Source organism: Periophthalmus magnuspinnatus, chromosome 4 (genome assembly GCF_009829125.3).
Source record: "Periophthalmus magnuspinnatus isolate fPerMag1 chromosome 4, fPerMag1.2.pri, whole genome shotgun sequence".
Classification (NCBI taxonomy): domain Eukaryota; kingdom Metazoa; phylum Chordata; class Actinopteri; order Gobiiformes; family Gobiidae; genus Periophthalmus; species Periophthalmus magnuspinnatus.
The window spans coordinates 12,587,714-12,613,825 of NC_047129.1; the positions used below are offsets into that span (position 1 = coordinate 12,587,714).

Genomic DNA, 26,112 nt, shown 5'->3' on the forward strand with positions numbered 1-26,112 from the left:
CCGCTTTACGCGCCATAGACTGATACATTTGAAGCTGGCAAAAATAATTTCTACAAATTATACTAAAATACTAAATGTAGGTTAAGTACAGCCACTGCACAGATACATCGCATAGTCTTATTTTTCATCTACACACGACACACACATTTTTATAATTTTATTAAAACATTGTATTAACATGACAACATGAAGTAGTCAGCGTGTGCACACAATTTATCAAACAGATGAAGAGTCCAGCATACATTAATGAAAACTGCATAAGTAGGCTATTAATAAAAATCACACTGGAGCAGGGAAGTTAGATATTTGATAAATCAACTCAACCCCAGAAAATTTTATAATCTTTGGTTCTTCTATGACAAGCAGTTATTTTTCCGTTTTTTTTTTACCTGGCTTAGAACGTACATAAAAGATGCCAGATAAATAGAATATGTGTAAGCAAATTAGACTTATAAGAATCAATTTTACCAAAAACAATGACAGAATAGCCAACTGAGAGCGGCATTTTTAAAAATCATTGTTATATTATGACATTTCCCAGAATTGTATTTACAAAACAGTAGTAGTAAAATTTTGCACTTTTCATTCATACATTTGTCATTCATTCAAGTTAGCAATTACTTGATGGGGAGAAGAATTAAAACAAAAATTGGCACTTGAAAATTCCTACTCTAGTGCAGAGTTGGCAGTAAGTAAACACATTTGACATTTCTCTCTCTGTATGTTGTGTTGCCTTAGGAATGCCAAGCTTTGCTCCCTCTGCTGTTCAACCCTTATATAGGGTTTAATTTTTACAAAAGGGTTCAAAAACAACAAGAAATCTTCCAGTACTTGGTAGGTCATCAGTAGTCATATGCTGCAAAAGAGAGAAAAAAGGTTTGTTATTGTCATGGTCCTAATATGTTCATGCGGAAGAGGAGCATGCGGCCCACTTCATTTAAGTCCAGTTATGAGGCATCACTCGGGCATGCAGTCAAACCAAGGTGGTCTTACTTTCCACTGTTAGGATGCATGTGCTGGCGGCTGTGCCTCGGCTATTCACTGCCTTACACATGTACTCTCCTTCGTCTTCAGGGAAAGTCTCAGGCAGGTAGAGGCAGTAGGTCTCTCCTCTCTCGATATACTGATAATCCTCACAATCCTGGAGCATCTCACCCTCAAACCACCAGGTCACCTCAGGCTTAGGCTCTCCTGTGATCTTAACAGTGAACCGAACTGGCTCAGAGTCCACAACTGACTGATTCTTGAGGGGCTTTTTGAACCACGGAGCCCCTGACCGTGCATGGTCGTCCTCATCTTCATAAGCTGCAGAGCCATTGATAATGCTCCCCTCTTCATCACCCTCATCTTCTTTTTTCTGAATACAAAATTACATTGCTGTAATACATTAAAAACAGACCCGTATAGTCAAAAATAGATTTACCTTTTGGAGAGCAGCATCAATCTCTTGCTGCTCAAACTGCATTCTCTGTAGCTTCTGCTCCTCTATCCTCTTTCGCTCCAGCTCCTCTCGGGCTTTCGCCATTTGTTCAAAACGCGCACGCATGTCCACTTTCTGTTTGAATGGGGACTCCTCAGCCCTCATAGCTGCGGTTTCTTCCTGTTCCTCATCCTTTTGAAAATATGTTAATAAAAAATGTATATTAATTGTTGTTTAACTATGTGAAAGCATTGAAATGTTATAGTTCTCCCTACCTCATGGAATCTCTCAGACTCTCTCTCTTTAATTTCATCATCTATGGCCTTCCTTCGGGCACGCTCTTCCTCTATCTTTTTCTGAATTTCCTCTTCAGTCAGCTGCTTGATCTTTTCAAACTTAGATTTAAGGCTCTTAGCTTGTATAGAACCAGTCCTTTTCAGCTTGGTCAGTTCCTCATATTCTTTGCTCACCATGTCTGAGCTTTCATTGATTTCTTCCTAGAAAAAACAAAGACATTACTTCAGACTGAAACCTTTGATCATCCAGCCTACATCTTCATTTCCAGGCACTAGTATTTACTCCCTTTTAACTGTTTTGTACCGTTACATCACTTTTGAACAACAATGTGCCATGTTGCCTAATACATCTAATCTTCCCCAAAAAGCATGAGTTTTGCTTGATTACACACTAATCAGGCAAAACATTATGGCCACAAAATTGACAGGTAAATGGACTGACCTCGCCCATTTCTTGTCGAAGCTGTTCAAATTGCTGCTTCTCCTGTTCCAGTTTCTTCCTGCGCTCTTCTTCTTTGCGTTTTCTTTCAGCTTCCTGCTTTTCCTTAAGCATCTCTTCAAAGTTCAGTTCCAGTTTTCTAGGGTGCAGTGCCTCCTGAGACTCAGACTTAACCATCTCCTCATCGTCCTCTAGAATCTAAGAGCATATATATCAAACAATAAGTCCAAGCAAATACATGCATATCATTTTTTGAATCTTTGAAATGACAACAAATGTATAAGTTATTCAGAAACATACAAGACACATACATTCTACAAATCAGTGCCGACATCACAACAGTGTTCCTATAGCCATAATGCAAATACATCATCTCATAATACTTTTTTTTTAAAATTACATTTCTTACTGTATTAGCTCCATATGTAGAACTATCCTGATCCAGACCTGAGCTCTTAAAAAAAAAAATTTGGACATGAACATGACATGAGCCAATCATTATTCACTGAGCATTATAATACTGTACGTTAGTAAAAAGTTACAATACACTGTTAGGTTTGACCATACATTTCCTGTTGGTTTACACTATGGTGAGTATGGTGGTAATTCATTCATTATCCTATACGGTATGTTATATTATATATTTTTTCCTAACTCCCAATTCGAGGTTCCTGGCAGCAATACCTACACAAATACATACGCTGTCACAAATTCTCAGACAAAAGTATATTTTTGGGACAGATAGCCACAGAGGTTTTCACACTTGAATGTTACAGTTGCACATGTTTAATTATTAAACATTTGTTGATGTGGTTTAAGGTTTTTGTGAAGTCACAGAAACAGTCCAATAATTTATATTTGTTAAACATAAAGCTGTTTGTGGTTCTAACCATGCTTTTGCGGGCTTCTGCAAATTGCCTCTTCTCCTCCTGCAGTCTTCTCTTGGCCTCCTCCTCTGACCTCTTTTGCTCCTCCTCTCTCCTCTGACGCTCAAGCTCCTCAAAGCTTGCACAGATTTTCCCAGGTTTACTGCCCTCCAGGTTTAGCAATGCCATGAGGACCTCATCATCTTCATCCACCAGCTGTGGAGGAAGAGCAACAAGTTTGGTGCGCCTTTCTTTGTTATATAACAATAAAGTGCATGTACATAGAATAACATATTTTCTCATTAAATACATAATCTGCAATCACTGACCATGCTCTTTCTGGCTTCAGCAAAAGCTCTTCGCTCTTCTTCCATTCGTTTCTTAGCCTCCTCCTCTGCTTTCTTACGCAGACCTTCAACTCTTTGTCTCTCTAGCTCCTCAAAACTTAATCGCAGTTTTCCAGGTCGCATCTCTTCCTTACCCTCCTGAGTAGACAGCAAGTCCTCCTCTTCTTCTTCCTATGCAGGGCAGCAAGATAATGTAACCATGATGACTGGTGTTCTTTTTTGGTGGTATTTTATTTATTATATTAAGTTGTGCCAAAATCTATGAAGTAATGTTTACATTTCCTTTCACTTTATGCTTTTATTTGTATGTAACATATAAGACAAAGATCATAACTCTGGTTTACCATTTCCAGTCTGGCTTCCTCAAAGGCTTTCTTTTCCTCTAGTAGACGCCGTTTGGCTTCCTCCTCAGCTTGCTTCTTCCTTTGTTCTTGTCTTTCTTTTTCTAGTTCTTCAAATGTCAACTTCAGTTTACCAGGAGATACTGGTTGCTTCTCTGTAGACTTCTCCTCCTCATCCTAAATACAAATGTCTTGAGGCTGTGATCTAAAGCCAAACCTTAGACAGCTAATAAAAGAATGTAAGTTTGCCATGGTCCTACCTGTTGTGCCAGAGAGTGCCTCTTTGACTCTCTGAACGAGCGTTTGTTTTCATCATATCGTCTTTTCTTCTCCTCTTCTGCTTTCTTCTTTAACTCCTCTTCTCGATTCTTCTCCATGTCCTCAAAGTTCATTTTGATTTTACCTGGAGGTCGAGAAGGCTTCGCTGGAACCACACGAACTAATATTGTGTCATCTCCTTCCTAAAAAGCCGATGCAAACATTTCAATACTTAAAACTTGTTACAGGCACTGGTAGTATTTTACCATCTGTCAGTAATTAGTACTATGTCACCTGCTTTGTTAACTTAATTATTAATACACACCCCTATTCCTTATTCAGCTGCAACTGTAAAGTATTGTACAATTTGATATAAAACTAGACCTGGCTACTGTACAAGGTTAACAGACATCATTGTTCCTAGAGATGATAAACTTAGAAGGACAAACTTTTGAATGGCTTTTAACATGAAAGAGCTAATAAAATGGCAAATAGCTCAGATGTCGTGTTTATGAAAATCAGTTCCCGCTGCAAATTCCAACATTATGTGGGGTAATGGGTCGGGGGCTGTCTCTCAACTCAGTCTAATGTCTCCACTTGCAGTAGGTCAGATTGCAGTCTAATTTAGTCACAGTAAAGAGGTCTGAAGCTAATTTGGGCACAAGTAGGTGTGGAAAACAGTTGCCAGTCATATAGTGTCGGCACCTGGCAGTTTGGTCAGAGCTGCTTTAGTTGTTTCTAGAACATTCAAAATTTGTTAGGGGTTCTTTCTATTGTGAGGCTTAATAAATGGTCGATACATTTAACTCAAAAATGAGAAGTGAAAACAATATTGAAGGATCTGTCTCTTATACAACAGTTGCAGAGAGCCACACAAGCTTATTAAAAAAAAGCTTTAACAAAATCACTCCTTATTACGAACATATTCAATCAAATTTAGAAATACTGGCTGTGTCTACTATCCTTAAATGCTTAAATCCTTAAGATAATAAAAAGCACTTTATTAATTGCACTAATATTGTCTTGCACTAGCTGCACTACTATGTAATGCTCTAAATGTAATTTTGTTGTTACTTGTGACAATGACAATAAATCCTTGAATCTTTACCTCAAATTAATTTAATCAAATGGTAGGTGATGGTTGACTGAATTTTATCATCACCATCTTTACATCACCCAACTCATAGTCAACACAGAGTTACATACCTCAGCTGCTTTCTGTGCCAGTTCCTTCTTTATTTTGGCTTTTTCCATTTTGTCTTGGGCTTCCCGTTTTTTCCTTTCCTCTTCCATTCTTTTCCTTTCCTCCTCTTGTCGTTGTTTCTCCATTTCTGCAAACTTTCCCTTCACGCTACCTGAGGATCAAAAGTAATTAAGCTTACCTTTAACACACTTCTTCAGGATGCCCTAACACTTACCATTCTATGCCTGTGACATGTCGCTTACCGGTAATTTTGGGGACATATGACTTTTCCACCTTTGCAGGCTTTACCTCCTCCTCCTCCTCATCACTGGAAGCAAGCAGTTCTTTTATCTGTAGTGGATAAGACGGAGAATGCGGTGAGTACGAAGTACGAATTAGCTGGGATCATCTCTTTTGCCACTCTGGAGCCATGCTGGTCCTGGAAAGTACAAGGGCCTAATCCTTGTTAATAGCCAAGTCACATGACCTGAGGGACGAAACCTGATTGGACGGTAGTGTTGGTGGATACACAGGACAGGAGGATGTGTCGGAGATGGGCCAGCAATGGGTCACATACAGTCCTGTCTTTGTATCAGGTGTAATCCACTCACATAACTGAGTATCACTGCTGAAGGTCCCTAACTACTTAATCTGGACACAAAAGCTGTCTTAAGCTTCCTCACACTCATTTCTACAACTGCTCATTCATGCCTTGTATTGTATTACAGAACTATTACTACAATTTAGTTCTTGTACACACACATACAAATATTGACTAAAGTTTTCAAGAATCTCATTTGGAGTGATGTCTAAATGGAAACTGATTATTTATATTATTGACATTTAAACTTGATACAAAAAAGTGTATAAAAAATAGCAGCTGTAATTCCATCTCATTAAATATTATGAGCCTACAGAATGGTGTGATGTCACACATTCCTCAATTCTCTTGCAGCTGATGAGTAACTAAACCAATACTATAGCAGGCAACAGGACCATAGTTTTTATCACACACCTTGATAAATTGAGATATATTTTGGCCCATTACTTAAGTCAATTTCTTACTTTTTGAGTTGTCTTGTTATCAGACCAATCTAAAACAACTAAAATATAAACGCTAGCAAATGTTAAATCTCAAAACAAAGCAATGATGTTATAACGTCACTCATAAACTCAAATCTCACTATGTGTGTAGTCAAGTAGGGTGTACAGAGTTGTGAGATGTCACTGCATTGCTGCCGGGGGATCACCTGGTCACACCACACCATGCCATCATGCGAGTCGTGCACAGTTGCGTTAGTAGGTTATCTGTCTTTGACCTGCTGCTTGCGCCGGTTCCACTCTCTCTCTTTAATGTATTGCTCTTTTCTCTTCTGCTGCTCATCCTGGTTGCGCTTCCTGCTCCTCTCCTCACGGGCCTTCTGCATGGCCTCAAACTTGTTTGTCACAGAACCTTTGTCTTGGCTTGCCTTTGGAACATAGCTTCTAGCCACTGGTTTGTTGGATTTCAGTAATTTCTGTGAGATAAAAAACAAAAAACAAAACATTCTTTTGTAGCAATTTTTTTTCTAGTCACATATCAGATCAATTAGTTAGAGACTGTCAAACCCACCTCTTTCTTCATGGCTACATCTGATACGTCCTCATTTGCAAGTGTGTCGGGGTCCTTATTTTCTTTTTCCGTACTTTTAGAGTTCGTAGCTCTGGAGCGCTCTCGTTTCCTGATGGGTGTTTGGCTGTCTTTACGTTCCACTCCGTTCACTTGTGGTTCTGCAGGCTCACTACGGCTTGTTTCCTCCTTAGTTTGTTGAGATGCTGTATCATCTTTACTGTGGTCTTTATCCTCATTTTCTTCGTTTGCTAGTTTCTCTTCTTGGTCTTCAGGCTCACTCACATCGTTTTCATTGAAAACATCCTCCATGTCGTGGACATCCACTGCTGCAACCTGTGCCACTTCAGTCATATTTGTACCACAGTGACACGTTGACAGCAGGCTGGTTATTCCTGAAAAGTAACAAGTTGTGAGTTTCAGCTTTCAGTTCACAGAGCATTGAGGAGGGCTGGGCAATTAATCAAATTTTAATCAGGATTCAGCCATTTCTAAACAACAACTATATTCTTGGGGTTTATAAATCGAGAGGTCTACAGCAAATGATCTGTCACTGAAAGCATGTGGTTTGGGCGCTGTTTGTGCTCAGTGGCAATGATTAAAAGCATATCTTGATTATGCTCATGAATTCAATATTATATATATGTAGAAAATAATCAAATCAAAAATGGAAATCAATCACTAAAAGGAAAAAGGTTTGTTTTTGCCATATCACCAAGTATTGTCTACTTTTAGTTTTGACTATTAAAAAAAAATATATATTTAGTTTGATTTGTTACTTGCTACGGCTGTAGTGGTGCTAATTTTCCCTCAAAAACAAAACACTGTATAAACAAAGGCTAATCTCAGCAAAATATAGATAATGCTAAATCCATAACATGTAGGCTAATTGCAAGGCAAGTTTATTTGTACAACACAATTCATACACAAAGTAATTCAAAGAACTTTACAGAATAAAAAGGTAGGCCTACTTACAACTTCAGATGAATTATTCTGTATTATTTATTTTTCTAGTTTCTAAAATGTGTGTTACTTTTTTAACAGCAGACAGAAAGGCCAGTAAGAAACAGCAATTCTCTCAGAAAAGAGTGGCGTGTATGTTGTCTGACCTCTATATATAGCTCAGTTGTGTGTCAAGGACATGTGATCACAGCTATTTCAGAACAGTGATAGGCATTGGACAGAGCTCAAGTTGGCACCCACATGTCGCCCCCAAAGCTTTAGATAAAATGGTGAGGCTAAGAGCGAGACAACTGCAGGGATGAAAGCAGTTTGTACTGTCATATAACAAAAAATGTGTTCTAATGTCCTAAATAACTTTTACTTGTTTTCACTTGTGAAAGTAATTGGTAATTGTAGCTTGTCTCATATATTCTATAAGCTAACCATAAAGTATGTTTATTTGTGATAATTATTCCTGTACTTATGTGTAAAACAAAATCCAGGACTCAGTTCAGCACAAGCAGCCCAAGCTGTCACTCACAGAGAATTTACCAGTAACCTCATCCACAGCTCTCACTCAAAATTCAGTTGCTGTGTTCTTTGTCTCTTTTGGGCATACACAAGTTTACAACTCAAGTTAAACGTAATTTTAGTTTAAATAAATAACAAACTAAACAGGTTAAATCAAACACATTTCGTTTAACATTAGAACGTGTGCTGTGTTGTAGTTATTTGAGACTTTATTAGGTTCAGCCTACCTGGTTGTTGTCCTGTAGTCCAAATAGGATATATCCCTTCGATTTTTTTTAAATACAAAGGCAAAAGCTCACCAAAATGCGACCACTCGTGGCACAGTCACTTCTGGTGGACGACTTTCCATAAAAGTACCCTTACTTTCCTCCCACCGGATCCTGCATTCCTTGCGCACTTGCCACAGATTCAGCTGTTGCGGCGCACGCATGCGCAGTTTGCGTTTCGCTCACATCCTGGCTCCTTGGAGAGGACAGGGTCAGCTGCAAAAATACTGGGCCTGGGCCACCTTCTGGTAGTAAATGATAACAGTTTAGCATATGTCTATAACTTGGCCTGTCCTACAAAATATGTAGCCTGCAGTTCATAAATAATATTGCAGTAGCCTATAAAATTACTTAGGAAATTATGATGTCTATTGTTGCCTACTTTGCCCCTCAGCGTCTGGTGTATGAGAATGTCAATGAATCCCTTTACTTTAACCACCTGGTTTAACTCTAATTTAAATGAGTTAAAACCAGGTGGTTAAAATAATATAAATTAGTTAAAACCAGGTGGTTAAAGTGCCAAGGGAGGCACTGTGAAAGAGTGTATGCCTATCCACAGTACTAACATAGTTTACGATTATTTGTATTAGTAACATATTCACTTGACTATAGTGAAACAATGTGCTGGTTTTGTTTGAGGCTGCACTCTCACGTCTACTTCTGTTGAGAGGAGTTCTGCAGAGCATCACGAACAACAAGAGAAAGCCAAAAATAGCACCACAGCTGTGACAACTAATCAACACTGTAAGGACAGCTAACCTGAGTCAGACCGGGTCCTGTGCTCAGCTGCTGGACTCCTGAGAAAAGATTTTAGGGAGACACAGTCCACACCTCTTGACAGCTCTTGGTTTATACAGTTGTAGCTGTTCGTTAGCTTGGGATACAGTAGTGGGCATTTATGGTACATATGGTCAGATCTTTTGTGATAGGGTGGATTTCAAGGCATTTTTTTGAATTCCTAGAAATGATTAAGGCGCTGAGTACATTCTTTTTCTCCGGAAGGTTTTCATACACAGGGAATGCAGTGTTTTAAAGCATAATAAATACCACAGTGTGCTGGTGGTGGAAGTAACAAAGTACAAAAGTAAAAGTACGGTACTACGTAGACCTATCTATACTTAAAGAGCATGTATAGTTCTCCAAGAGTAGCATAGTTCTCCAAAATGTATTCAAAAGTCCCCTACAGTAGGCTACTTTTCCTTTTTCTAGATTTTTTTATAGCCTACTTTTACTTCAGTGTTTGCTTTTTGTGTTTCTTCTTCTTTCTTTCTTTTTTGCTCATACAAACACTAGAGCAATGGAAAGGGCTATGGTATTCGAACGTAAAAAGGTAAAAAATAATATTCCTATCACGGGGAGTAAAACATAGTACACACAATAAACTTGTTGAACCTCTTTTAATTTGTGGTTTTGTCTAATTTTAGTCACTTCTGCCCAAATATTTTTTTAGTTGGCCAAATGCATTTGTATGTGAACTTTCACAGATAATTCTGCATGATAAAGGCTATACCAATTGTAATACTGCAGGATGTAAAGTTATAGTTAGTATAGCTGCACACAGGTCCATCCTACAAATATCTAATGATATTATTATCCTGTAAAGATTTTGGCCAAAATGTTTTTTACTTTGCAACATTATCAGGCCACTGCTTCTTCTATATTAATAAATTGATTTGGTATTATGTATGTATGATTTGTTTGTTTGCAGTAAATCACGTTTAACTACTTCCTGGTGTAGGGGAATCGAAATTCTCGCGATACCTAACGTGGTTCCTTGCAACTAAACGACAGGCCCAGTTGCTGGAATGCGAAAGTATAAATTATTGAGCAAACAAAAGCATTTGGCGTCTATGATCTGAATTTACAAGTGGCACCATTTGGATTAAACTATGTATCGGGACAGGAAAGAAACTCCTAACACATGGTAAGGTTTAGTAGAGAAGCTGCTAACTTTAGCATGGTTAGCTCGCTAATCTATCAACACTCGGGCTTCTGACAGCTGACCGGGAATTGCTAAGCTAACAAGAAGTGAGTTAATCTTACTCAGTCAGGGCACTTCTGTTTTAAGCAGTGAATTGCAAGTGCTGTAGACCTGCCACTACTTGTCGTAGTAGTTATTACCATGCACACATTTATTTACACTAACTTACAATTAGTTAATCATGTGCAGCAATGTCGAGCGGAGGTATGTCGTCGTTGCTCAGTGCAACAGTACGGTCAAACAAACAACATCTACTCCCTGCTGTCACAAATACTGTAGGTTTGATTTAGGAGTGTGTCCATATTCTGCCTTTATTCATTTGAATTTGAGTAAGTTCATTTGGTGTAAATCAACCTAAAAACCCGAAGTTGTTTTTTCCCCCTCACTGGTGCTGTTGTGCTGACATGCAGGGCGTGTTTCAGTGGCTTGTTTTGTTCATCATCAATGCGATTTACATGTACTTTTAAAATTGTGTGTAATATGGTGTTCTTTATCGTTTCATAACAAGGGGATGATGAGACGAGACCAGCATCTGCAGCTTCGGGCTCGTTGATCCTCTGTTGGCTCGTGATGGCGCAGGCAGGCTCTCAGCTCGACTTTCACATCCTACAGGATCTCAAGCAGCGGTTTCCAGAGATTCCCGAAGGAGTGGTTTCCCAGTGCCTTTTACAGGTAACAGCACAGCACAAGGTTCTTACTGTTATGTGCTAATTAATATAACTAACTAATAATATGACCCTAAATTCAGAATGATGATTGTGTATTCACGATATTAATAAAGACTTGGTGCTGTTTTGCATACAATTGGTATAAGAAGCCTTAAACTCTGATGTTATGTGATGTCTTTTTTGCCGTTTTAGAACAATAATAACTTGGATCTATGCTGCCATCTTCTGGCTCAAGAAAGTAACAGATATCTATATGGTGAGTTTCATCACAGTCCAGAAGAGGGCCGATTGAGCCGTAACCACATGCTTCACATTAGCCTATACCCTGGGAATGACGCAGCAAAGCCAAATGGAGGAACAGCGGGAGTTGGGCGCTCTCTTGTGCATAGCACCAGTGACAGTCACATCGATCCACAGCGGCCCAGTTACCCTGAACCACTGTCTGCACCTGCCACAATGGCTCCCTCTCCTGGCTACAATCCATTCTTTATAAATGACCAAAGTAGACCAGCTAGCACTCCGACGCCACCCCCGATGCAGGGCATATCCCCCGCTTATTCACCTGTTCAACGTTATATGAACCCTATAACAGTTACACTGCCTCAGAGTATACCCACTGTTCCCCAGGCTTTGCAAATCCCCCCTAACCACTATGGCAGTAGTAACAACATCAACTTTACTATTAGACCTTCTCCCTCACAAAGCCCACAGCCAGCTCCTTGGTCCTCATCAGGAGCACAAGTCTATCAACATCAGCAGTCTCCATACAGCACCCCTACATACGGCTCTCCTTACAGCTCTCCTCAGCATCAGGTCCAGCCTCAGCTGCAGCCCCAACACCAGCAGTATGTTTTCCTTCCTAGTACCTCCCCAACTCTTCCCAGCATGCCCTATCATCACCAGCAACAACCCCCGCAACAACCTTCTGTTTATAGGCCATACCATAAAACAAGCTCCGTCAAAAACCAGATTGAAATTAAATTTGAGGGTCCAAGACCACGCAGCAACTCTCCCGTGCATACACAGCACCCTCAGGGAGCACATTATATGGCTCCCATCTCCTCACCTAGTTCTCCTTCAAGGGGTGTCTCAATGACGGGACCTGCTACCCCTGCGCCGTATCACCCGGGGATGTATTTGCCTGCAAGGCCACGGCCTGCATCCTCACCTCAGCCGGCCCAATCGGCCTACACCTTTAAAATTAAAGTGTCTCCTGGTGGCCAGGCTCAGAGGCCACCCAGCTCTCCTCCTGTGGCTGAAGCAGAGTCTCTTCTCAACATAGTAGATCAAGGTGCGAACAGTGCAGCTCCACCACCTATCCTCCCAATCTCTGCTTTACCTGGGACTGCCACCAGCCAGTTTCAACACATGCCGCGGCGCTCAAGCTCAGGGTCTGACGATTATGCTTACACCCAAGGTACTACTTACTGGCTTGCATTAGAATTCTTGTTATTGTTGTTCACAAAAAAGGTGTGAAATTTAATGTTTTAAAATACTGCTCTTAAACCTCACAGCACTGCTACTCCATCAGCGAGCCAGAATGGAGCGTCTAATGAAGGAGCTGAAAGCTGAACGACAGAAACTTGAACAACTGAAGGCTGATGTCAACAACATGGAATATGACGCACTTCAAAGACGCTTTCGACGTGTCAACACCACTAGTCTAATTCCAAAAGTAAGGGTAACTGTTTATGAACACATTTTCTATGAATGAGTAACCAATTGTAGTCATTAAATTGTAGTTACATAATATAATTTAGATGAGTATTTTTCTTAATCTAACTGAGATGCTTATTCATGGTCTCTCACAGCCTGAAGAAATGACCCGATTGAGGACATTGAACAGAAAGCTTCAGATTGATATTGACTGTACCCTAAAAGAGACGGATTTACTGCAATCTAGAGGTATACACAGTATGTGTGAGCAGTGAACACAAATACACTTGAATATACAAATAAACCTTTGAAGTATAACTGAAAACATTGATCCTGAGCCAAGGCTAGAAGCTGACAAGTTTGGACGGTGATGTTGTGAATCAAGCGTTGGAAAATGTTAAGCTTAGTTTGTAATTACAAGACAAGTATTATTTCACTACCAAGATCTATAGATATTATGTTTTTATAATGTCTTTTATACTATACTGCAAGTCGGCAACAAAGAAAAGCGGCAGCAAAAGGTATGCTGCCGCTGTATCGCCATTTTATTAATTGTATTATTCTTGCTTCAACAGGAAAATTTGACCCAAATGCAATGAGTGACTTTTACAAACATATTCAGCCTGGCCCAGCTGTGATGCCCAACCTTTGCAAGAAAGGTAAGCAGACATTTGAAAGTATTTCTATTTTAAAAAGCCACTAAGCCAAAAATGCCACATTTTATGTGAAACTAAAACAACTATGTTTAATCCAAGATGGTGGTATCTAACTTTGTAAAATTATAAGCAACCAGTAAGTTTGTTTTTAAAACATCTGTTTTAGAAGAAGAGCTGCACTCTAAGCCAACACCACCGGCCCCAAGGGATGAGGACTTTGAAGGAGCTCAGTGGAATTGTGAGAGTTGCACTTTTCTCAACCACCCTGCTCTTAATCGCTGTGAACAATGTGAGATGCCCCGCTACACCTGAACTTAAACTCTGCTTTACCCCAGTCTTGGCAAGCCTTGGATACTGTCGGCTTTTGCTCTGTCTGAATCTGCATCTTAAAGGAGATCTTTTCCCGGCAATCATAATATAAACCCTGATGGCCTGCTGAAAAAACACACGTCCTGCTGCCCTGAGACTTGTGCACTTTCTCCCTGGTTTTCAATGGCGATGTACGTTGTAAATGTACAAATGTGTGAGAGACTGAGTGGCAGGAGAACTGCTCCGCTGTACCTACAGAACATTCCAGGCAGAATGAGAGACTGCCCTGTTTACACAACTGTGCCCATTCCTGAACTCACACCAGAGGCACTTCCTCATTAACAGGGGAACTGTATCATCTTTCACCGTGAGACAATAAAATCATATTCTGAAATAATGCGAAATGTAGACTGTACACTGTATCTGGCTCTTTATTGGAGCTTGTTTCACTGAAAGGAGATTTAAGAACACTAAAGAGACATGCATTTAAGTATAGTCTATACTTTTGTGCATATAACATCACCATGTATTACGTGGAAGACAATGGTGTCTTGTGCAAATGCCTCAACTTGCTGTACTTAATAAAGGAGCTGATTCTAGGTGGTTTGACCACACATGGGGGTATTTTGAAACTGTATTAACAAATATCAGTTTTTTGCTAGAATATTTTTTTATTTATTTTAGTAATAAACCTGTAATAATCAAACAGTAGCTTGTTTACAAACCACCGTACATTTGGAGGCATACAAAATACCTGAACAATCATGGTAAGTGCACCTCCTATGAAATACAGAGGTCTTATGTCAAATGGATTTTCACTACAACACCTGGTTGACAGAACAGAGAACACTACATTCACTTGAATGAGAACTACAAGCCTGTAAATATAAACTTTATCTAACAAGGTCACAGTCTATCCCAACTGTTTAATCCTGCTGTGTTAACTGACACATCACATGGGAAGAGTTGTGAGCACATGGGCTGTCATGCAGACGTGCACATGATTTTTTTTTTTTTTTTCTTTGGACTATTGAAATGAGTAATACAGTTTTTACTATGTTTATTCATTTTTTATCAAGAGTACAATCTAGTATCAATAATTTAGTAATACTGAAATGCCAAATTTTGCTACTTTTTTACACAAACTTGGAGGATCTGATATTTGCGGTTATGCACAGCTATTAAGTATAACTTAAATTCACATGTAGTCAACCCCATGAAGAATTCAGGATTTGCAGCTAAGTTTTAATAATTAACTTAATGCTAAGTCATTATCTGTTGTGTTCTGATTCATTTATTTAACCAGTGTCAAAGGATCAACCGTTCTTATGCTCACACACCCAAAACAGTTTTAAATTCTATTTCAAAGGTAACAATTTGGTTCCTAATGTAATAAGTAGTCCTTTAGTTGTCTTCACCAAAGCTACGCTTCTGACGGAGCAGTCCATTCGTCAGAAAGCTTTGGGAACATCCCTTTATGTGTTGACTTTAATAATAGTCTTCATAATTCTTTGGATTGAGGCAGTAGAGAATGGCACCTCCAAATGAGAAGATGGTGGATCCCCAAGCTAGGCCATAGCCCCAGTTGAACTCATGGTAAACTCTTAAGCTGACAGTCTCAATGAATTTGATTGGGAAGAGCACCAAGCTGCACACCTGAAGCACCACTGAAAGACACAAACGATATGTATTAATGTATATAACATGCACGTTACATAAATGAGACACACAAATCTCTAAAAAGTGAAGTGAAATATAGATTATCTCTTCATCTTGGTATCATCGCGTGATGGGAGTTATGTAACAAAATACATTTGTTTAGAAAAGGGGAATATCTGCAATATTAATGTTATTTTTCAATCAGAATATCAATTTTAGCTATACCTGCGGAGAAGAGCATGATGGCCACGGGTTTGTAGCAGCGACTCCGGGACCCAATGCATAAAGAGACCAGAGCGACAAGGAGCGAGAACAGGGTGAGCGCTGCACCTCCTAACAGCAGGGCCAGTGTGGCAATGTGCCAGTCTAACACAAACACACAAGGACAGACAGAGGGATGGGGAAGAGGCATGAAATCACACTGAGGCAGCAGATGACACAGGTGCCTATAAAAAGATGAGACTTAAGAGAATTGTCTCCTGATGACAGGAATGAACGGTGATTCTTCTTTTCAGATTGCACTAGTAAAACAAAATTTTCAACATTTTAATTATAGTAACAAGTCAAAATGTCTTTGGTTCACAGAAGGAATCACTGCAGTTATGTATTTATTACAGCCACAGGAGACCTGCACGGCCAGTGGCAGAGGAGTGATTCACACAGTTGAATAGATTAAGCGAGCATAGTTTCTGGATGAGCAAGAACAATCAACAAAAACGTGCATGGGTTCACATGGAGCGCAGCGTAACGGATCCCAATGCAGCAGAAAAAGGCCAAGTGATTCTGCGAAGTGACTCAGATAATGAGTATCCTGCACACTTGGTTTGTTGCAAGTTCAGCAGCTTTCTCAGCATTTCATCCAGATTCCCAACTAAAAAGTCCCAATCAAGTAATGGCTAGGAAGGCACAAATATGATAATGGTATGTTTAGTTAAGTTTGTCAAATTCAGCAGAGGTTTGGTCTGAGACAGACACTGCGCTCAGGGTGTAGTGTTTTCCACAACTTACTGTTCCTTGGTCACAGCTTGGGTCTACATAAACAGGCTATGTAAACATATATAATGGAGAGTAAAGCTATCTGAAGACAGTGTTTTTTTAAATAAAAATCCACATTGTTGTATAGTAGATGGCATAGACGTGATATATCCTTTGCCAAGAATATTATCTTGGAGGCACAAAGAAATTGCGCAATAGTAGAACATTTGCTCATTAAAGCACTGTTCCCATTGCTGTTGGAGACATTATATTCCAGGGGCCAGACAGCTCAAATATAAACAAACATGTACTACTTTTGACCAAATATGGTTCAGGGTTTGGAGTTTAAAAATGGGCCTTGTCACCACAGGAAGTTGGAGAGAGCCCACGAAAAGCAGAGCACTCAGTCCTCAGTTTAAGCAACACAAGAGCTGACCCTTAACTGGTTCCCCCCTCAGTCTTTGACCTGTGCATGTCCCGTCCCATGTGCAGTGAGATGCCTGCTCCGGGTCAGTGTACTCTTATCACAGCTCTCATGATACTGCGGGATGCATGCAGTCATATTATCTCACAGTTAGGGGCTCTTGATGTTGCACAAGAAGCACAGCCAAAACTCTCAGTGCTAAGAGGCCTGATGAGCCGGAAGTGCCAAACTATTAATCTGGAGCCTGCAGGATGACAGATGGAAAAAGGAGATACAGTACACAAGATTCAATCAGAGCATTAATTACGGCTCCCTGTGTCCGTGCGGGCTGCTGCTGCTGAAACTGCTAATCGAAAACTCCTTCAGGCTCCAATTTGGTGTTTTTGACGAAGACAGTAGTGCAGGATCTGTGTCAGAGAAACGCCTGCAGTCTACTTCTGGAGTGACGCTAAGTTGGAAGTCAAAAATGTGTGGGTGTTTTGAAAAAGCCTTTGCCAATAATATTACATTATAATGAAATAAAATGAATTTAAATTTGTATATTTACAGCTCAAACATGAACAGGGTAGCATAGTGTCTCCACATTTGTCACAGCGCTCTCACTGACTCAATATGAACACTCACTGTCCTTACAGAAGTGCGCCACATTCCTTGTGTCAAGTCAGTATCTTTTATTCCTGACCTGTGACTCCTTGCTGTTAGGAATCTCCAAATGAAGTTGTTTTTAAAATAAATAATTTCAAGAGCTCTCAACATTTAAGTGATGTAGAAGACTGCAGGCAGGCTTAACTAAAATGGTTTAATTCTCAAACATGACACAGAAAAAAATACCATGATGGGTAGAGAGTGGGGGTCAAAAATGTAGAGAGGTAGAAACTGATTACCACCATTCAAATCAATAAGCCTAAGCCAGCACAAGCCTACGGAAATGGGCATTTGGCTGTGTGCATTAAGTGTGGTATGCTACTGCTGAGTGTCTTTATATGGCACCAAAGTGCACTTTGTCTCTGCTGACGGAGAAAGACCACTGTGTCTCATACTCTCACAGACACTCTGAAAATATTTTGTCAGACTAACAAAACAGTTCTGTGTTTGCTGCATAGGAGGAGGTCAAAGTAGCAGCATGACATAATGATCCAGGTCATAGTATTTGAGTCAATGGTTCGTCTGGACATAAAGCTAATCCATATCATGCTGTAACATTAAAGTTAACTTACACTAACTGCATAAAAATAGACATATGAGAATGATATGTTGAACTGCACTAATAAAATACTTTCAAACATAGACAATAATTTGGGTATAATATGAATCTTGCATATTCTATTAGAGATTTCTTTAATAGCAAAAGGATGCATTTGTGGAGTGCTTCTCTTGTTTCCCTGGTTACTAATCTTCAGGCATCTGGATCTCTGGGGAGCTCTCTGCTCTGTGTTGCCCTCACTCCTTGGCCAGTGAAGTAACCCACACAAAGGCTCATTTTGTGTGCAACAAAAGGCCAAATGAAACCCCAGCTGGACCGCTCCTGGTGAGTAGAAATTCCCACATTGCCCTGAAAAGTATTTTGGACATGCCAAAAGCCCATACAGATACTTTGGGAGCAGGTTCACTGTGTTCAGTGTTTGTCTTTTCTTTTCTTTTCATTTTATGAACAAACTTTATGATCATTTTAGGACTAACATTTTTGCTGTAGTGTTACTTTGCAGAGTTAAATGGAATGAAACAGACCGTAGCCAATTATGAAGCAATTAATATTTTGCACTCGAGAGGGTTATGCTATGTTTTATCATTTTCACCAACAAATAGAACTGGGTCTGCTCTGAAGTGTCTGCTGGGAGCTTTTGTTATCCCTGCGCTGCGCGTCTCACTTTCATTTAAATATGAATGTGGCTCGGGCTTTATCTGAACAAGCCCATGTAGTTCTCCTCGTGATTCCTGAACAAAACACAGTTTTAACATAATTTTGCCTTAAAGTTTTAAATCTTTTTCTTTTGTTTTTTCTTTTTACAAGGAAAAGCGCAACTATCATCTTAACACAAAGACGCACAAGACTCACCCGTAGTCAGAGTGCTGCTGCAGGACCACTCCACATAGCTGACGGGCTTCCAGCAGGATGTCCACATGGACAGGTAGTACTGGTCATCTGCTGTGACCCACGCGGGACTTAGCAAAGCCCCAACGTCCAGGCACAGCGCGAGGAAGACGCACACCAGCCCTACCAACTTCAGGGGCGTCAGCGAAGACACGCGCACCTCCTCAGTGCCACTTACAGACGAAGACATCACGGGTGCAAAGTCATTAAAACCACTTGATTATTTAAACAACATCAGAGTTTTATAATAAGAAGATCAGGTGGATGGCCCTGCGAGTACCCGGTCGGGGATGCAGGATGCAGATCCGCGCGCACTCCACTCTCTTCGGACACTGGCACTCTGTTCATCCACCTCTGTCTGCTTCTGAACTCACTCAAACAACAGCTCTGTCTACTGGGCCCTAGCGCCGCCGAAATAAAATCATTCATCAGAGCATAATTAAATCTACTGTACAAAAGGGGCTGCAATGAGTGCAATGGGTTCTAAGATCTGACAGAGGGGCCGGGCCAAGATATATATATCTATATGGATTTTACATTAGAGTTCTGGCCTGTAACATGTAGCGAAGCATGAATATGCAAGGCTCTTTTTGTACAAATTGTTTTTCAAATGTATTAATTAAATTCTTTATTAATTGATTAAATTTCAGTTAAATAAACACAGCAGAAAAACTTTGAACAAGGTTTACCCTTACCTATTTTAATAGAATTTGTTCACGTTCGGCAGGCCGGATTAATAAACCCAAAGAGCCGTGTGTGGCCCCCGGGCCGTAGTTTGTCCATGTCTGGCCTAATGGAACTACAACATGCCATAAATTGTTCCAGAGTCAAGGATATTAAAGCAGAAAAGCAGAACTAAGAAACATTTTCACCTAATTAAACACCTTTGTAAGTTCCTGTGATGGTTAAATTGTCGTGGGGGGCTGCTATCTCTGTGCAGAAAACCAGCCTTGCAATATGGCAGATCCAACTCAAAGACTAGAGAGTTCTCCTGGAAACTTTGTCTCATTTTATTTTATTTTTTTAATTTATTATTATTATTATTATTATTATTATTATTATTATTATTATTATTATTATTATTATTATTATTATTATTAATGTATTTCAGTATATAGTAAACAAAAGAAAAAGCACAACTGAGTCTGTTCCCTGACAGCGTATTATAAGGGAGATGCAGGCGGAGCTCTATCGCTGAAAGTTACCTAGTTCTGCTTTAAACATTCTTAATTTGGACTACCAGACAATTAAAAACAATAGCAATAGGCCTGCGCCTTGCAGTGTGGGTATGCCCACTGTTAATCTTAAACCCAAGAGGCACATTAAAGAATCAAGAAATTTCCCAGCTAAAACCAATGTTGTTCATGCACAGTTGAAACCAGAAGTTTTACACACACTATATAAAAAGACAGATACACTTTTTTTTTTTAACTCTGTCTGACAAGAAATCAGATTACACTTTTCTATTACCAAAATTAGAATTGTTAGCTAATGCCAGAATAGTGGGAGGATTTTTTTAAAGACAATTTTTCATTACTTTCTTCAAAGTCAGAATACAGTAATACAGTAAGTTTACTCTTCTTTTAAACAATTTGGGAAAATCCAGAGGACGATGTCAAATCTTTGGAAGCTTCTGATTTGGTTTATTGACAAAATTTTAGTTGATTAGAGTCACACCTGTGGATGTGTTTGAAGGCACACCTAAAACACACTGCTGCTTTATGTAACATCATGGGGAGCTCAAAAGAAATCAGCCAAGATATCAGGAAGAGAATTGTGGTTCAACCTTGGGTGCAATTTCTAGCTGCCTGAAGGTGTCACATTAATCTGTTCAAACAATTATACACAGGTATAACACCATGGGAATGTCCAGCCATCACACCGCTCAGGAAGGAGACAGAAGGCATCAGAGAGATGAACTCACTTTGGTCTGAAATGTGCATATCAACCCAAGAACAAAAGCAAAAGACCTTGTGAAGATGATGCTGAAGCTGGTGAGAGTGTGTCATTATCCACAGTGAAGCAAGTACTGTACTGACATGTGCTGAAAGGACACTCTGCAGGAAGAAGCCATTACTCCAAAAGAAACATAAAAAACAGATTACAGTTTGCAAATGCAAACTTGCACATGTCTCTAAAACTTAATTTTTAGAGACATGTCTTGTGGTCTGGCAAAACTAAAATTGAACTGTTTGGCCTTAATGAGCATCAGAACATTTGGAGGAAAAAGGAGGAAGCTTGCAAGTCTGAGAACAACATCCCAACTGAGAAATACTGGGGTGGCAGCATCATGTTGTGGGGTTGTTTTGCTGCAGGAGGGACTGGTGCACTTCACAAAATAGATGGCATCATGAGGAAAGAACATTATGTGGAAATATTGAAGCAACATGTCAAGACATCAGCCAGGGAGTTAAAGCTTGGGCACAAATGGGTCTTCCAAATGGACAATGACCCAAAGCATTCTGCCAAACTGGTTACAAAGTGGCTTAAGGATAACAAAGTCAAATTTTTTGAGTGGCCATCACAAAACCCTGATCTCAGTTCTGTTGAAAATAGAATACCTTTACTGTTCTGCCCTGGCATGTGCGAGCAAGGTGGCCTACAAACTTGGCCTAGCTACACTAGTTCGGTCAGGAGGAATGGGCCAAAATTCCTACCAACTATGGTGAGAAGCTTGTGGAAGGATATCCTAAATGTTTGACCCAAGTCATGCAGTTTAAAGGCAATGGCAATGGAAAAAGTAATGAAATGAATGTAAATGTCTGACTTAAAAGAAAGCAATAAAAATCTGTCTAAAAAAATCCTTCTCTGAGTATTCTGGCATTTAGCAAATATAATTTTTATACAGTGTATGCAAATTTCTGGTTTCAACTGTAGGTCTATTGTAAGCTATAAAATAATGTGACCTCAAGGCAGTGGGCCCTGCTTTTGGCCCTGGCAGGGCCTAACTCTGACCTAAAGGCCCTAAGCTCCAACCCCCTTTAATTACATTAGCCTAAGGAAAAAAACACAACTTTTTTTTTTTTCACAAGGGATTACTTGTACACAGTAGCTCACACATTACGATATAACAAAGAGCAAAAGACCTTCAGAATAATTAATAGCAAAAATAGCAAAAGACTTGAGGGGCTTTTTAGTTTGCTAAGAAAGAGATATATTTTTGATAACCTCAAACCACCTCGACTTCCTGCAATCTGAGGCCTGTCCCCTAGGGGGTCCCCATGCACTGTGAATTTGATGGACTGTAGTCTATGGGAACAATAGAATAGATGAAGAAAATAACTAGAGTTCTGACCATAGACTCTGACAGACTCTGACGCTGTCCATGGATTTATGAGGCAACATCTAAATGTTCCGCGTCTTCTCTGGTTTCAGTAATGTAAGATAATGTATGTATCTGTGTATCTGTCGTGTGTCTTTAATATCACAGAGGGGCCCGTTTGACCCACCGCAGAAACATCAGTGCGCATGCGCACTTGGCATAGCAACACTTCGGGACAGCAGCGCAGGACGAGAGGACTGTGTTCACATTTGGGGACATACACAGGTAAATATAACTGATAATTCATTTCATTGCATGTGTGCAATACTACATATGTTTTCAACATTGGATAAACCTATAGTGCAAATAATTGAGAACTGCGTGTAGTGCTTAGTTAACGTTTATTTCCATTAACAAGTCCCACACGAAGCCGGAGAGGAACACTCCTACAAATCATCAGCGCTTGTCAATACACAGCGGGCTGGTCAAGCTGCCCGTCGCGCTCAGCGGTGATGTTACCTCGAGTAAACCAGTTAACCTAAATTCAGTATTAATCTCATTTGTGAATAAAACGGTAGTTACATATGTTCGGGGACACTGTACGGGTGGCGGCGCCTTGTTTGTGCTCGTCTATCCCCTCTGATCTATTTCCAGGAGACTCGAAGAATTCCCTTAACAGCCATGTGAAAGCTAAAGCCGCCATTGGTCAAGGACGACTGTCATGCTTGCGACCCTTTGTCACTGTTGGGAAAAAGGAAATATGAACTCCTCATACACAGACTTAAGTGTTATTAAATTGTATTACTCATTTAAGATGGGTGCTCGAGCAGTCATTGTTCTATAAGACCCCAACTCCTCTATTCATTGTTTTTGGTCTATTATGTGTTTTTGTGGGATCCCCAACTCATCATTGTTCAGAATGTATAATTATATACCTACTATATTGTGTTTCTTTTGCAGTTCACCCCATACAGTCCTGCCCGCACTATGGGGAGTGGTGAGTCACTTTTTCGTATTACATTGTATTACTGTACAAATTCCAGGAAGAGTATTAGGACACATTAGTTGTCGCAGAATATCCCCTTCAGTGTCTTTTGTATTTTAGTATACCACAGTGTCGTTTTTCAGTTGTTTCTCATATTCTTCCCTCCAAGGAATGCAACATTTCAGTTTTTTGTTTTTTTTTAATCACACTCCCCACTAGTTTTGTGTTTTCTCTTGCATTTGCTGTCATGTCATATTTTGGTGATAGGCACAGATTACTAGTTTACTAAGCATCAAAAAGCACTCGTGATCAAAATATATTGTAGATTGTATTGTAGGCTGTTCTGTCTCAGTTTGTAATGCTTTCTTTTTATTTAGAATCTATGGACATTGAATTGCACTCCTATTATAACACTATTGATAATTATTCATTATATCTGTTTAAACTCTCCCCTGTCGCCTCTGGTCCTTTTTCTGTGATCAAACAATGTTAATTTGTATTTTTTGCTCATATCCCTTGTCGGACTCTTCCTTCTTCAGTGTTCTTGCCAGCGGATGCAGCCCATTCGGTGCTGCGCCGACTGCGCAGGGCCAACTCCATGTTAGAGGAGATGAAGCAAGGGAACATTCAGCGGGAGTGCCGTGAGGAGACCTGCACCTATGAAGAAGCGCGGGAGGCTTTTGAGAACGATGAAAAGACGGTGAGGATACGTATATTTTTCAAGCTTGTCTAAGACAGTTACCAATTGAATACATCATCTTTAAATTAGTATCAGTATGTCTGTGAAAGAAAAACACATAAATCCCTCAAAGTGTTCCAAGTTTTGGGCTCATTTTCATGGAATGCGGAGTTTTCAGAGAATGATGATTATCAGCAGGAAGAACAAGCCAGTGAGTTCGGGATGGGAGGGAGGGGTTTGAAACTATTGTGAGACTCACATGGACGCACACAAACATGTAGCCACTTTTGTTTGACCATTGTCCACTATAGTGACACATAAATCCGGAGTTCAGTCCATAGATTGCTACATTGTTTTGTGTTGAAGTTGAAGTTTGATTTTATTTTACATTTTGTGTGTCTGTAGAAGCGTTTCTGGGAGGAGTATGTGCAGGAAAGTAACCCATCCGGTGGGCTGGACACAGCTGGAGCTGTCAAATCCCTGTACTTTATCGTGCCATTGCTGCTGATAGTTGTGATTATTGCTATTATTGCCATCACTGTCTGGTGCTGCCACTTTCGCAAACATCCGCAGCGCAGCCCGAGTCTGGGACATTCTCACCATGACCACGTCCTGTCAGTAGTCTCTATGGACGCTTGGGGGCGGAGTTATCCTCATGGTGACCAATCAGAACTGAGCATCCACAGTAGTCCAGCTCACGGCGGGTCAGAGCCCACCACATACAGAGGCAGCGCTGCAGACCCCCCTCCATCATATGAGGAAGCTGTGGGTCACACAGATGTTCAGATAGAGACTGAGCCGCCCCCACAGTACGATGACATTGTCAACACCAGCACTACATATGTCATCAGCAGCCGTGCAAAGTAAAAGTCTTATTAGCTGCAGACAGTGGCAGTGGACTTTTAGCACTCCTGTAGCATCACCAGCCAACCCAACTTGCTAAATGGCTTTGTCTTTGTTGGAGCCATGAGTTTGCACTAACCTTTTTTTGTCATTTTATACTAAGAACAAAGAGATGTGATGAATTAATTAATTTAATTTAGGATTTAGGATTTTACAATCTAGCAAATGGTTGAACTGGGCATAAATATTGTTGCATGTGACAGAATCGGTCGGATTGCCATAAGTCTGCAATAATAATATGCAAATAGAAGATGCATTGTTGGGCAGTGCCAAATGCTTTATACTAACTTAAGTTACACGAGTTATTACAATTACATAAGGTTTGTAAAAACAAATTATTTTTACTCAGAAAGATCATGAGTTATGTCTAGTTGGTGCATTTGATACAAAGTCATCAAGTCAAAACAGCAAAAACAAATGCATCCATTCGTCTAAACCTTTGGTGTTGCGGTGTAATATAAAATGTAAATACTGTATATGCTATATGAATCTATGCAGCCAAGTAGTGGTGCTTGGAGTTCATAATTTAATACCCTATGTTGATTGCTCGTAAGGGTGACCAGGGAGCATAACTGTGAAAGTCCCTCTTGTGTCTCCCTCTTATAGAAAAATCTAACTAATACTGGCTACAGAACTACAAAAACTAGCTATTCTGTGCATACTAACTGTGCACTGAAAGTGGAAAGTTTCAAGACAAGAAAATGTGAAGAAGGAAAAAGAAAGAAAGGCAATATTGGGCGGTGATGCAAAATGAAAGAAGTTGTAATATGTATTCCTTATGAAGACTGCTTAGATTGTATAATCAAATTGTATGTAAAAGATCTTGTGTATGAATGGAAACTACATTTACTGCATGTGAATGCAGTAAATGAACATACTTGTATGTATTAATTGATTATGTAAGCACTTTCTGTTGATGCTCATTTGAGCTGTGTAATGAAATATAGGATGGTCGTGCTAATGTCTTTGCAAATTTCTTAAAAAAATGTTTTATGCAATAATGCTACATAAAGTCCTACAACCAGATACCTTTACCTAACGTACACTGAAGCGGAATCCACATTAGCGCTGCTTTAGTTTTTACTGTACCTTGAGATGATTCTGAACCTCAGCACTTGACACATTCTGACAGACTTGTATACTTACTGGTAAAGGGCTCTAAAGTACTGTTACATACATTTTTATAATGCCTTATATTGAATATGATATATTAACACTAATGCAAAGAATATTGTTTAATATTGTGTTAAAGCTTGAAATATTTGTCTAAAGAATAAAAATTTCACTTTTCTAAACTCATGTTCTGACTCAAAGTTCACTAGCTACCCAAGTTCAAACTGTTTGACCACAACAAAAGTACCATTT

At 39.7% G+C, this 26,112-nt stretch overlaps 4 protein-coding genes across 10 annotated transcripts; 2 read left to right on the forward strand and 2 right to left on the reverse strand.

Moving 5' to 3' along the window:
- Positions 1-142: 142 nt before the first annotated feature.
- On the reverse strand, positions 143-8,631 carry nexn (nexilin (F actin binding protein)). Of its 6 annotated transcripts, XM_055221123.1 has the most exons (15): positions 8,460-8,631; positions 6,763-7,154; positions 6,470-6,667; positions 5,414-5,501; positions 5,174-5,322; positions 3,970-4,170; positions 3,713-3,886; positions 3,351-3,539; positions 3,046-3,237; positions 2,565-2,609; positions 2,159-2,353; positions 1,696-1,917; positions 1,424-1,612; positions 994-1,357; positions 143-856 (listed from the first exon to the last, which is right to left on the reverse strand). In XM_055221123.1, exons 2-15 carry the CDS (start codon positions 7,111-7,113, stop codon positions 843-845), a joined length of 2,571 nt encoding a protein of 856 aa, XP_055077098.1. In that variant the 5' UTR covers positions 7,114-7,154; positions 8,460-8,631; the 3' UTR covers positions 143-842. The 6 variants fall into 6 exon arrangements, with proteins under 6 accessions (XP_055077098.1, XP_033821702.1, XP_055077095.1 ...); XM_033965811.2 differs by lacking the exon at positions 2,565-2,609; XM_055221120.1 differs by lacking the exon at positions 143-856 and having other exon boundaries at positions 959-1,357.
- A 1,558-nt stretch (positions 8,632-10,189) lies between these two features.
- On the forward strand, positions 10,190-14,165 carry tab3 (TGF-beta activated kinase 1 (MAP3K7) binding protein 3). Of its 2 annotated transcripts, none has more exons than XM_033965827.2 (7): positions 10,190-10,422; positions 10,988-11,151; positions 11,340-12,564; positions 12,662-12,822; positions 12,959-13,052; positions 13,379-13,462; positions 13,626-14,165. In XM_033965827.2, the coding sequence occupies exons 2-7, from the start codon at positions 11,050-11,052 to the stop codon at positions 13,769-13,771; spliced, it is 1,812 nt and encodes a 603-aa protein (XP_033821718.1). In that variant the 5' UTR covers positions 10,190-10,422; positions 10,988-11,049; the 3' UTR covers positions 13,772-14,165. The 2 variants fall into 2 exon arrangements, with proteins under 2 accessions (XP_033821718.1, XP_055077107.1); XM_055221132.1 differs by having other exon boundaries at positions 10,417-10,526.
- A 275-nt stretch (positions 14,166-14,440) lies between these two features.
- On the reverse strand, positions 14,441-19,280 carry tmem47 (transmembrane protein 47). Its single transcript, XM_033965863.2, has 3 exons — positions 18,883-19,280; positions 15,653-15,793; positions 14,441-15,435 (listed from the first exon to the last, which is right to left on the reverse strand). The coding sequence occupies exons 1-3, from the start codon at positions 19,106-19,108 to the stop codon at positions 15,257-15,259; spliced, it is 546 nt and encodes a 181-aa protein (XP_033821754.1). The 5' UTR covers positions 19,109-19,280; the 3' UTR covers positions 14,441-15,256.
- Positions 19,281-22,395: 3,115 nt separating this feature from the next.
- On the forward strand, positions 22,396-26,045 carry prrg1 (proline rich Gla (G-carboxyglutamic acid) 1). The gene is made up of 4 exons (XM_033965870.2): positions 22,396-22,465; positions 23,141-23,177; positions 23,705-23,865; positions 24,250-26,045. The coding sequence occupies exons 2-4, from the start codon at positions 23,168-23,170 to the stop codon at positions 24,709-24,711; spliced, it is 633 nt and encodes a 210-aa protein (XP_033821761.1). The 5' UTR covers positions 22,396-22,465; positions 23,141-23,167; the 3' UTR covers positions 24,712-26,045.
- Positions 26,046-26,112: the final 67 nt, after the last annotated feature.

Excerpts from the sequence above, each read along its gene's own strand:
- nexn (XM_055221120.1), bottom strand. The coding sequence starts at position 7,113 with ATGACTGAAGTGGCACAGGTTGCAGCAGTGGATGTCCACGACATGGAG. Across the intron at positions 5,323-5,413 it reads ATATGTCCCCAAAATTACCG|GTAGCGTGAAGGGAAAGTTT; the intron begins GTAAGCGACATG and ends TTTGATCCTCAG. Across the intron at positions 2,354-2,564 it reads CTACATATGGAGCTAATACA|ATTCTAGAGGACGATGAGGA; the intron begins GTAAGAAATGTA and ends ATATGCTCTTAG.
- tab3 (XM_033965827.2), top strand. The coding sequence starts at position 11,050 with ATGGCGCAGGCAGGCTCTCAGCTCGACTTTCACATCCTACAGGATCTC. Across the intron at positions 12,565-12,661 it reads CGATTATGCTTACACCCAAG|CACTGCTACTCCATCAGCGA; the intron begins GTACTACTTACT and ends TAAACCTCACAG. Across the intron at positions 13,053-13,378 it reads GGATTTACTGCAATCTAGAG|GAAAATTTGACCCAAATGCA; the intron begins GTATACACAGTA and ends TTGCTTCAACAG.
- tmem47 (XM_033965863.2), bottom strand. The coding sequence starts at position 19,108 with ATGTCTTCGTCTGTAAGTGGCACTGAGGAGGTGCGCGTGTCTTCGCTG. Across the intron at positions 15,794-18,882 it reads CAGCAGCACTCTGACTACGG|ACTGGCACATTGCCACACTG; the intron begins GTGAGTCTTGTG and ends TGTTTGTGTTAG. Across the intron at positions 15,436-15,652 it reads CATCATGCTCTTCTCCGCAG|TGGTGCTTCAGGTGTGCAGC; the intron begins GTATAGCTAAAA and ends TGTGTCTTTCAG.
- prrg1 (XM_033965870.2), top strand. Across the intron at positions 23,866-24,249 it reads TTGAGAACGATGAAAAGACG|AAGCGTTTCTGGGAGGAGTA; the intron begins GTGAGGATACGT and ends GTGTGTCTGTAG.